Source organism: Pelecanus crispus, chromosome 3 (genome assembly GCF_030463565.1).
Source record: "Pelecanus crispus isolate bPelCri1 chromosome 3, bPelCri1.pri, whole genome shotgun sequence".
NCBI lineage: Eukaryota > Metazoa > Chordata > Aves > Pelecaniformes > Pelecanidae > Pelecanus > Pelecanus crispus.
The window spans coordinates 50878094-50890395 of record NC_134645.1 but is presented as its reverse complement, the minus strand read 5'-3'; the positions used below and the strand labels follow the sequence as shown (position 1 = coordinate 50890395).

At 38.4% G+C, this 12302-nt stretch overlaps 1 protein-coding gene across 1 annotated transcript in view; it reads right to left on the bottom strand.

Annotated features, from left to right (window-relative positions):
* Positions 1 to 1771: 1771 nt before the first annotated feature.
* The window catches only part of WDR27 (WD repeat domain 27), a 58070-nt gene continuing 47539 nt past the window's right edge, over positions 1772 to 12302 (bottom strand). Inside the window, 3 exon segments of the mRNA XM_075707692.1 lie at positions 1772 to 1803; positions 3494 to 3614; positions 5872 to 5974. Of these exon segments, the coding sequence (XP_075563807.1) occupies positions 1772 to 1803; positions 3494 to 3614; positions 5872 to 5974 (256 nt within the window).

The window sequence follows — 12302 nt, the reverse complement described above, 5'->3', positions numbered from 1 at the left end:
CTAGAAAAAAGGTGTTCTGTAGTAGTTAAATAAACACATGTCTATAGCCAGCAGAAAATCCTCCACTACTCTGAACTGCTAGTCTGGTTTTATGGTGGTCAGGTGTGAGGTGTATAGGCATAGATGAAGCAATAGCCTGAACTGTCCAAGAAGCAAACAACAGCAGCTAATGTGCTCATGCTCACGTAATTCCACAGTTCATAAAATAATCTACCAAGGCTAAGATTTTCAATCATCTTCAAAGAAATACCCACAGAGACAGCAAAGTAACAGCACACTGTAAAGTCATGTCTGTATTAAAAAAGCAATATTCATGTCTTCTCTCCCACATTAATAATAATAGGCCTAAAAGCCAACAACACTACCAAAGAATCCAAGAAACTGAGGTTCAAGAGTAACGCAAAGTTGTGTTCTTCTTTGGAAAGGGATAGATTTATCCAGCAATAGCTGGCAGAAAGATAGTCACAGGCCCCGTCATTCATTCTCTGCCATGGATTTCCTCCTGCCAAGCAATGTCAGTCCTGTTTTTTCCACAGTAAACATTACTAATGCTATTTTCTCCAGATGTTTTCTCTTAAAGCCTATCTTAGTTAAACAATATGGACATATAAAATAAAACTTGAGCAACACATAATTGGGATACCAATGACACTGAAAACCAAAATACCCCAGATAGTCCCTACCACTGCTTCATATAATACAGTCTGTTCTGCAAGCCCTCTGGTACCAAGTGTAGACCACGACAATAAATACTAGATGACACCATTATCAGACATTTTTAGAAGTAATTTTCCAGTAAAGGAAATATTCTCCTATTTTTCCAAACGCAGTATTAAAGTCAACACTATAGCATACTCTACTGTATCAAAGATACCTAATTTAAGCATCAGTGATACCTACAAGACACACTCCCAAGAGATAATGAACTAAACATTCTGAACTATTAGTATGTCCTGTCTCCTCCATTTACATCCATCCATTTACATACATCTTCCTCAACCCCCTGCCTCTTGCCTCATCTGTAGTCTTTTATCTTCCATTCATTAGTACCTAAAAAGTTCTAGTGAAATTGTGGTCTCAAAGGGAGAGCAGACAACACCACAATTTTATCATTCACATTTTGGGGTTCTTGGGGTGGTATTCTCTTTGCTATCTAGACCATTTGATGCAATTCAGTACCTAATCAGATGCAGTTTTTAAGCTTATCACACCGCAGACACACAAGTGTGGAAGTATTTCATATAAATAAGATCAGAGTAACTGACTGCAGTGGCAACAAATTGAGATAGGCCTCATCTAAATTCTTCTTTTAAAGAGAAAAGGACAGAATAAAGATACTATTGCTAATCTCCATTTTATAAATCAGAACTGAGCCACAGAAAGACTAATATGACTAATAATATATTTATGGTAGTCAAGAAATAGATCATAAACTCCTATGGCAATGATTACATTAGGAAGTAGTGCAGCACAAGAGGAGCAGATGTGCGGAACAAAACAGTGCTGGCAACCCAACCTCCAAATGTATTTTGGTGTTTTACTACAAGCTATCTTATCTCTGATTCTGTGGACTGAACACCATTAGCATATAGAGAGCATTCAGTTTGCCTAAGGAGTTGCTCTTTCACTTCAGCCTCACCTGAAAGGAACTGATCCACATGATGCACGGCCAGTCTGTGATACAAATCAAAGCACAGTAAATGGGGAGGACTGGGAGATATGTTTCAAGAAGGGGTGTGCACACTCCTTATCTAAACTAAAAAGCAGATGCTCACTCTGCACCAGTGCACTGCAATTCATACACTAGAGAAAATAAGGGGAAAAACTTTAAAAATTTAAACTACTTCAAATTATAGAGCTCCTTTCACTATGGCTTCTCAAAGCCAAAATATATGTGACCAAATAAAGTAGACAACAAGTTTAACAGGTAGCAGCATTGCATTTTGAATGCATTTATGAGTGACAAAATAAGAAATAATATTTTTAAAGCTACCCATCTTGATGTAAGAATAGATAAAAATAAAACTCAGAGTTCTGTTATGTAATATATATTTTTCTTGTCCTCATCAAAGAAGTTATTAGTCTAATCCAATAGGGAAAGTCATAGAGATATTATGTGATTTGAGACACTGAATTTTACAATGAAATAAATATCTGGTAGCAAAACATTAAAGTATATTGCTCAGTAGGACTAACATTCTATTTGGAATATCAACCTCTGTAACTATTTAAAACTAAGGTGTCAGCTATAAACAAATTATACAGTTTGTGTTATGCCAGACGCAGAATCTTGTATCTGAAAACAACTGAGTCTGCAAGCACTATCAGGTCCAGGCTGACATTCAGCCAGCACTCACAGGTTTGCAGAATTCTTTGGATATGCCCCCTGACCTGTATGTTTCCAGCATCACTTGCATAATGGAAATTTACTCTAGAACCAAATTTGCACAAAGGTTAACATTCAGAGATTAACAAGTGGTTAGTATGCTGGTGTTATGTTTAAGCATCAAATTGCCTTTTCCTGTCTCCTGTTACCCCTTTCAGTGCTGATGCCCTCTGGAGAAGAAGAAACAATCTTCCTACTCTCTCTAGCTTTGGTGCCTTCACAGTTGGAAAGCACTAATTTAATCGTGGATTTAGGATGTGTTTCAAAGACAATGTTGTAGGCAAAATCCTATACCTCGATGAAAAGCATAAATAAAATGGAAGGCAACTTCATACATTACCCATGTATTTTTGTTATTGATGTAGCAATCTGTTATGCTGAAAAACTTCTGGGTTTGCAATATGGGTCAGTCAGTGTGAACTGTGTGCCCAGACTTTGAGATTTGACATGGACACATAGTTTTATGTTAACAAATTCCATTTCAGCACTAGGGTCAAAATGTGCCCCTTAAATTCACAGTTCAAAGAGAGCTAGCAAGAATGAATCTGAAAACAATTAAAGAGCCAAATCTTTATTTCTGCATTCCCTACTTAATTTCTGGAAACTTGGAATTTATTCAGAGAGCCCTAAGGTCTTCAAAGACAAAAATGAAGAATCTAATTAGACATGAAGTAAATCAGCTAACTAGAACTACACGAAGCACAGGAGAAGATTAGCTATTTCTATTTCTAAAAGTAGCATTTCACACTCTCCAGATATTTTTGTCCTTTTAGACTAAGATTTCTTTGGTTAACAAATGTTTTGGTAAACATTTTTGTACAGAGCCCAGGAAAATGGAAATCCAAACCCAATTAGAGTATTTGTCCAACAGCCTTAATGCTATTGTCTGACAGTCAGAAACCTCAAACTGTCCACTTGCAAAATGGTTAGAAATTAAAATATTATATGTATTCAGTTAAGAAAAAGTCAATCCATGTCACTTGTAACCTGAGGCTATTTAAGATGAAGAGAAGATCTGATATTAGAAATGTTAAGTTTTCATGTTTTCTAATAACAATGAATTATGGCAAGGATAATCACAGTTCAAAACCAGGATACTGTTGGTACCTGCTTTGATTGGACTGTCAGGTCCTACACAGGTCTTGACAAAGGTTCTCTTAAAGAAGTTGGAGTAATCAGTTAGGGGAACACCTTCTACCCATGATTTACAGTATGTATGGATCTCATACTAACACACACAAAAGCAGTTCAAATAAAAACAAGTGGCTACTTCAGCCACACAGAAGCTATACCAAGCTCTTCTCATATAAAATAGGTCATATATTTTCTAAGTAGAGAAAAAGGGAGACAGAATTTGCATCTCTTTGTTTACAATAGCATATTTTGTTTTTCTGATTCTATGCCCTGTAGGAACATGGTTTTGATATTGCTATTAATCAATGCAGCCAGCATATTCCTCTCTGTCAAACACTTCAGATAATGTGAAATATAAAAGGCAGTTTAAGACTAACATCTCACAATTATATTCCAATTCTGCCCCTTTTGGCTTTAAAATCAAACATACTTGTTAACCACAGGGTGCAAGCATTACACTTGAAAAATTAAACTCCGAGGTGATTGAAGATGCAGTTGCTGGTCAGTGGAAAGTTACATAACATTTCCAGTTTTATTTCAGGCTAACACTCGTATCCACACTACTGAATTTTTATGCAGCTTTTTGAATTCCAATGGACATTCACTCATGGAACACAATCTGCAAAAATATGTGGCTTCTTGATACTCTTAAAACTGTTCCAGTTGCACATCAGTCCATCTATCAGGATGTTATTAGTTTAACAATATGAATGGACTATTCAATGCCATGTTAATTTTCTTTTTCAAAAGGAAACACAAAAATATACCCAGGCTCAACATTTCAAAGAGAAGCCTCCTAAAAATGCCCCAAAACTGTATTTTGCCCTAATGGTACAGTTGTAGCAAGAGTTTGAAATTTGACTCAGTTTTCCTGAGGGGACAACAACAGGAACAATGAAAATTCTCTACAGATATACAATGCAAATTATGCAAAATTCCAACCCAGGAGCTACACTAAAAAGTGTTGACTGGCACTGTGCCCACCAGCGACCACATGCCAAATGGAGCAGGATGCAGTCCAACTGTTCAGCTTCCTATGATGAGCAACCATGTGCCAAGAATTTGGACTAAGGGCAAAATCATGCTCTATGACTCTTTTATCAGCACTAATTCCAAACAATAGTCTTAATGCAAAAAAGAAGACAAAACATCTTGTGACTGCACCTCTTTTGATACTACTCAAAATCAATTTTAATTAGTAATCTTGACTAAATATATTTATATCATATATGTCATGAGCTGAGATCAATATTAGATGCATTTTGTTTCACAGACTAAGCAAAAAGCCTTTCTTTTCTATTGCAAACTACATTTTGAAATGCAAATTACCAGAAACTTGAAAAATACATTTTATCGTGGAAATGTCAAGAACACATTAGCTATTGCCAAACCTCCAGCAATCTGCCAATAAAATCTCTAACCTTCACGCATGATTGGAATCAGTATTTCAAAACTAGCCACAACAGTAAATTCTTCTTGTTTTGAATTTGAAGTTGACCAGAAACCCCATGTCATAGTCCTGATGAGTCACCTAGAAAGACCTAGAAGAAAGTTAAACAGCTTTCCTACCCAGCTGTTTTGAAAGGATGTGTTTACAACGAATCCAACCCCAGCCCAGTTTCAAAGGCTTATACTACAAGCTAGCAATCATCTACCTCTTAGCAAATACGAAGAAAAAGATTGTGCCAACAATGCAGGACTTACTGAATTAAAATTAGGTGCATACTCAAAAAAGTAGTAACACACTTTTACTCAGGGCTCTGCTAAGTGTAATAATTTAAATACAGTTGACATTGAATGAGAAGAGAACCTGTCTGGGGAGGAAACACACACGCACAAAGTTACACTATGAATTACGACAAGTTCTAATACAGTAGAATGACTTTTCATTTTGTATTCAGCTGACAGGTTCATAAGAAACTAGTAATGAAAGACTCATCACCTTGTATTTGGGAGCTTAAGTAAATTAATGTGTAGCTGCTACATAGTTCCTAGTGGTCAGACAAGTACACACTACATAAAGCTGTGATACAGGGGATACCATTCTTCTCGTCTTTGATGGCACATGATGATTCAGAGTCAAGCACTATGAAAACTTTTAGAAACAAGCTTTTAACAATTACTTTGAGCACTAAGATTTGGTTGTTCAGGGATTTTTCAGGCAAAATAAAGAACATACAGATCAGGAATCATATTTAAGTGCTACATATAAATGAAGTATAAGAAAGTATAATAGACCTCAGTTTTGCACATTACGCTGAATCCTAGAAACATGTATAAAAAGACTACTTTGTGTACAATATGAGTAGCTCCTGTAGTTTAGGAGGAAAATAAGCAAAAACATTACTTACATATTTGTCATCTGATCCACTGGCTATAAACTCTCCACAAGGAGATACTGCAATTCCACACGGATAGCAGCGGCTACTGTACCCTTCAAAACGACGTTTGCACCTTCAGAGAAATTTCAGTCTTATTAACACCAACTGAAAACTAGCTCTTTTACTGCTACTTTCAAGAAATCCTGCTGAAGTCTCATCCATTTTTCTTAGTCTACAAATTTACTAAGGCAAATCCACAAATTAAGTTTTAAATATCTCTGCAGCAGGATTTTGACAAAACTGAAAGACATCAAAAAATATTAACAACTAAAAATAAAATGAACACACAAAACTACCCAAAAACAATGCCCAAAACCATGCTTTTGCCTTGTTTAGTTTACAAAGATAGAAACAACATTAGTATTTAGAAATGAGGAGCTGTGATGCCTAGCATTAAGCTACCCCCAGTTAGTCATCTCAGCAGGGAAAGCCAAACTCCCCTGCATTAAGGGGAGGGTGTTGTGAAAGTCAGTCTGCTCTGGGAAGCTTTAGAAATCTCCCCCAAGTAATTTCTATAAAAAGATCCAGTATGTGTAATCATAACATAAATTGCTTTTCTTATACCCAAACCTGGATATTTAGTCTGTGTTCCTCTATTTACATTCCTATTCCATGCACTAATTTATTGTATCTTGTAAATTCAAGAAAGACAATGTCCAAATGACATTCCAAACAGATAAATCTAGCTATCTACCCTACAACTGTAGATAACTTCTTACCTAGCTGTGTTAATACAGTCTAAAGGAAGTAACGCATTTAAATTGAATGCAAGGAATTAATTTCCTACTTTTCATGTTAATATTGTAAGGTAGGATTGCGGAGTAAGCTTTTGATAGCTGAGAACACTTGGCCCATTTAAAAATAATACTGTTTTTAATGAGATGAAGGTTAATATCCATCTAAAAAATCCATGATTGTAAAGAACTGTGATAGCTTTTTAGTCACTACAAAACTAAGAAAAAAAGCAGTAGAGTTGCTTCAATGTTAAAAGACATTTTAATACAAGTTTCAACCCCATTCAGAATTATCATTTACATATGTATACCTCATTTCAGAGCTTTATTTTTATACCCACAAGGTATCATTTCAAAACAGACTTATAATAATCTGTATTCTTGTTTTGCCTTTATTATGAATGCTATCAACCTGTCCTTCTCCTTACAAAACAAATTCATATATTTGACCATAATACAGCTGTCACACATTCTTTTTTCTTTATGTATGCTAGATCCAGGAACAAATTTGAAAGAGTAACATCTCCTGCCAGCACCTGTGATATACACTTTTTCCTGGCCAGTGAAATCACAGATGCTGTGATAATTTGATTGACTGAACCCGTGTGCAGAAATATCTAAATTTTTATACCATGTTGTTCTGGTTTAGACACACATGTATGTGTAAGAATGCACTAAATGCCAACCTGATTTTTTTCACCCAGGTGAAACAGGCATACTTAAAGAGAAACATTACTTTGTGACTGATCCAATGGCTATCACTTAGTAAAGCATTTAAAAAGACACTTATGAATGCATGAAAATGCATCACTTTACAGAGCCTAACTCTGAACTTTCACAGATAGTATATATTTGGCTGAATTTCTGTATACAAAACTACTGATATCAATGGACATTTTGAGTATACAGTAACCAGACTTTTCACCTCAGGCTAGTGCAACCCTAAAACTGTTGTAAATAACCCAATTTAGGAGAACACTACAGATCAAAGAGAAGTAACTTATAAAGACAGTCAATCACTGTGACTAAGATGTAAAAACATTCTTCATCTTCAGTTTGCACATAGCTCTTGCATGAGTATTCAGAGACTCACCATAACCAATGGCCGCATTTGGGCCATTGAATAACTTACCTCTATTCAAGCTTCCTATTAACAGTAAAGGAGAATATTAGCTACCTCAGTCTCCTCTCAAATGCAGCATTTTAACATATGTGACTCCAAAGGTTAGGCAATGGAGGACAAGCCACAGAATACATATTTGATTTATACTTTCAAAGAACTTCACTTTTTGGAAGGTAACTTAAAAGAAAACATAAAGGGTAGCGCGTGCTTCCCATACCACAGCTTTCACAGAATCATATGATTGAGGTTAGAAGGCACCTCTGGAGGTCATCTTGTCCAACTTCCCTGCTCACCTAGAGTCAGTTGCCAAGGACCGTGTCCAGACAGCTTTTTAATATCTCCAAGGTGCAAAACTTCACAATCTCACTGGGCAACCTGTGCCAGGGGTCAGTCACTAGAAATGGTTTCCAAAATTAGTTGTTCTGTCACCTTGCCAGGGATCAAGGTAAGGCTGACCAGTCTGTAGTTCCCTGGGATCTCCTTTTTGCCCTTTCTGAAGACAGGATTAACATTTACTTTCCTTCAGTCCTCAGACACCTCTCCTGATCACCATGATCTTTCAAAGATAATTCAGAGTGGCCTCACAATGACATCAACCATCAAGGAGCTGAAGGCAGGCTTTAAAGAAGACAAGCTAGGCCCTTTTCAGTGGTGCCCAGTGACAGGACAAGAGGCAATGGGCAAAAATTGAAATACAGAAGGCTCTGTCTGAACATCAGGAAACACTTTTTTACTGTGAGGATGACTGAGCAGTAGCACAGGTTGCCCAGAGAGGCTGTAGAATCTCCCTCCTTGGAGATATTCAAAAGCATTCTGGACATGATCCTGGACAACTAGCTGTAGGTGACCCTGCTTGAGCAGGGGAATTGGACAAGGTGACCTCAAAAGGTGCCTTCCAACTGCAATCATTATGTGATTCTGTGACTAAGCAGCAAAGGCATTACTGCAACTTTGGGCAAGTCTTTCCTTCAAATATCTTAGACAGAAATAAAAATTAAGCATGATGTGTTTCATCTGTCTGCTGTTCACCTTCATGGTTAGATGTGGCATTACAAGATTTTGCCCTCAGTTAGGCTTCTACCAAACGTTATTCATCATGTAGAGTAGATCTCTCCCACAACTCAGCCTCAATCATGTTTTTTCTTGTCTCTGCCAGAGTCCCAGTGGCATTCTTTGTGAATTTCAGAGTGCCTCAAAAAATACAGTCCTACTCAGTGCCTTTTCTCATTGTCACTTATGGACAATGTTCATAGAAATGTTCAAAGAAATAGTTTCCTTTTAATCTTATACTTGTAAGGTACAACAACATCCTGTGAAAGAAATTTCCTCATGAGAAAAATAAACAAAATTCATATATCCTCTGTCCTTCCTGAATATGCCTTCAGGATCACCATTCTTCCTTAAGTAGAGCACTGGCCGTAAGGACTAGCTCTCAGTGTTTAAGATCTTGTTCTCAGGGCCTGTAAAAGCTAACTTCCTCAATGAGGTGTTTCTTCTTCACAGAAGTCTCCTACTAAATCACTGCAAACAACTTCCTTTCAAAAGAATTTGACTCTTCTGCATCTGTGACCAATAACTCAATTACTCCACCTATAAATGAATGCATAAGAACTAACAGGATGCCAAGGCTTTCACTCCCTGCTATACCACAGCAATATAAAGCAATGTGTGAGTCATACAACAGTGCCACTTTTCCTTGTGCTAGTATGGCCACAGTAAAAACTAACATCCTGGATTTTATTTTCTTAATTGTTTTCCTGTTCAACCTTTCCATTATAATCAGGCTGTATATTCTATTATAAGTATAGCTACTTCCCCACCCCCTCAAAATCCTCCTCTAAGAAGACATTTTAAAAAAACTGATTCCAATTAAACTTTCCACAGAATCCAGTAGAAACTTTGTTATGCAATCTATTAATTCCAGATATCTCCAGGTATCACAGCAATGGAAAACAGTGGATAAAAAACCCTAGAATAAATAGATAGTTATTATGTGTATAATTTTAGTTTATTCTAGGAGTTCTTTTATTTCAGGCTTTTTTTTCCCCCTCTTGTTTTTTTTTTTAAGTAGCAACAGGTGGTGATCAAACTTATTTTGGATATTGCAAGCTTTATGTGGCCAGCTGGCATGCTGTCCAGCCTCCTAAGAATGCTTTTCTGGTCAGAGCGTTTCAGGGGTTACCATGACAAACATCTGGTAATTGCATGGGACAGGACACAGCCAAGTTTTCCCTATGTTCGCCATTGTACAGCTTTTAGTCTACATTCCAAGCTATGTATCTTTTTATGTTGCAAACAACTTGCAGAATATTAGGAAAAAAAGTAACATGTTTTCTCTCTTTGAAAGAGAAAGATAGCAGAATGTGCATGTCTTTATAAATCAGGGAATACTCTCACAAATACATGTATTCATTCTACTTGCTACATTAGAAAAATATCTTGACTGCAAACCAAAGTTTTCTTTTTTTAACCACTTTTTCTTGTATTCTATTACTTTGTCCCAGTGCTCTAGTATTTCACAGAACCACAGAATCATAGAATGCTTTGGGTGGGAAGGGACCTTTAGAGATCAGCTAGCCCAACCCCCCTGCAGGGAGCAGGGACAGCTTTAACCACATCAGGTTGCTCAGAGCCCCATCCAGCCTGACCTTGAATGTTGCCGGGGATGGGGCCTCCACTGCCTCTCTGGGCAACCTGTTCCAGTGCCTCACCACCCTCATTGTAAAAAATTTCTTCCTTATATCCAGTCTAAATCTATCCTCCTTTAGTTTAAATCCATTATTCCTTGTCCTGTCACAACAGGCCTTGCTAAAAAGATTCTCCCCATCCTTCCTGTAGGTCCCGTTTAAGTACTGAAAGGCTGCAATAAGGTCTCCCCGCACCCTTCTCTTCTCTAGGCTGAACAACCCCAACTCTCTCAGCCTGGCCTCATAGGAGAGGTGCTCCAGCCCTCGGATCATTTTGGTGGCCCTCTGGACCCGCTCCAACAGGTCCATGTCCTTCTTGTGCTGAGGGCTCCAGAGCTGGACGCAGTGCTCCAGGTGGGGTCTCACTGGAGCAGAGTAGAGGGGCAGAATCACCTCCCTTGACCTGCTGGCCACGCTGCTTTTGATGCAGCCCAGGATATGGTTGGCTTTCTGAGCTGCAAGCACACATTGTTGGCTCACGTCCAGCTTTTCACCCACTAGTACCCCCAAGTCCTTCTCCGCAGGGCTGCTCTCAATCCCTTCATCCCCCAGCCTGTATTGATATCAGGGGTTGCCCCGTTCCAGGTGCAGGACCTTGCCCTGGACCTTGTTGAACCTCATGAGGTTCACACAGGCCCACCTCTCCAGCTTGTCCAGGTCCCTTTGGATGACATCTCGTCCTTCTGGCGTGTCAACTGCACCACTCAGCTTGGTGTCATCTGCAAACTTGTTCAGAGACCCTTCAGTACCAGCAGATCCATTGAGGATCTATGAAATCTGAGTATAACTTAACAGTAGTAGTAGCTACCTTAGATGTTCTGTACACATGGGTTTCATTTTAAACACACACCAAACCCTTCACATAGGAGCTCAGCATGTTTTCACCAACAGCATCCAGCAAGCACCATGTTCCCCATCCTGTATACTTTCATGTATCCCCAGTCCCAAACTTGAAGGAATTCCAACAACTGCTTTATCCCTTTTCCCCCTCAGAATCCAGATAACAAGACTCAAAGCTCCAGGGAAAAAAGATGGCAAATCATGGGATCCTCACGTTCAGAACAGACCAAGAAGTAATCAAATCCAGAGTATGTGTATCCGTGTATCTTGCTCAGAATGATGTCAAGCAGTTAGTTCACAGCAGAGATGCAAACTGAAAAGTATCTGAAAATTGAAGGGCCATTCATTCAAACTGCATGTCTGACCCTAAGGCTCTCAAAGTGTAATTGTTAGAAAATGTGTGAGATGAGTTCCATGTGGCTGCAGGAATTCTACTGAAATATGTTGCCAGGGGAGCTTATGATCTAGCTGCACAGGATCATAATACTAGTTGGAGATTTTACCTTAATGTCTAAAACTATCTTTATACAATTGGCAAATCTTTTCAGAGGCTGAAAGAGGGTAAAACTGATTTTCCCTGGGATCGTGCATCAAAGCATTATCATGTATCTGAGTATTCTGCAGAAGAAATTCAGTATATCCAAGTAGTCCAATATTCCTCAAATATCTTCACTGTTGTCCAATAAGTACCCACTGCCTTTTTTTACAGAAAGAGATGAGGAATGGCTATTTCAGCAGCAAACAGCATTGGAGCAGTTGAACTTCTATTCCTCAACTGTTCAGAGTGTGAGTCAGAGGCAGGCTGCTCCTGCCACCAAATGTGCTAAATGTGGTGGTGGTTGGGAGCTCCTCCCAACACAGTGCCCCTGCCAATCTCATTACCTGCAACAGTAATCTAGCAGCTGTCACATCTACCTCCCCACACCTACCATAGTAGCAGCCCAGACCTCTAAATTGGGCAGTAATAACTTTTCCCTGCTCTCTCCATCTCTGGGTAGATAACGAGCACATCTGACA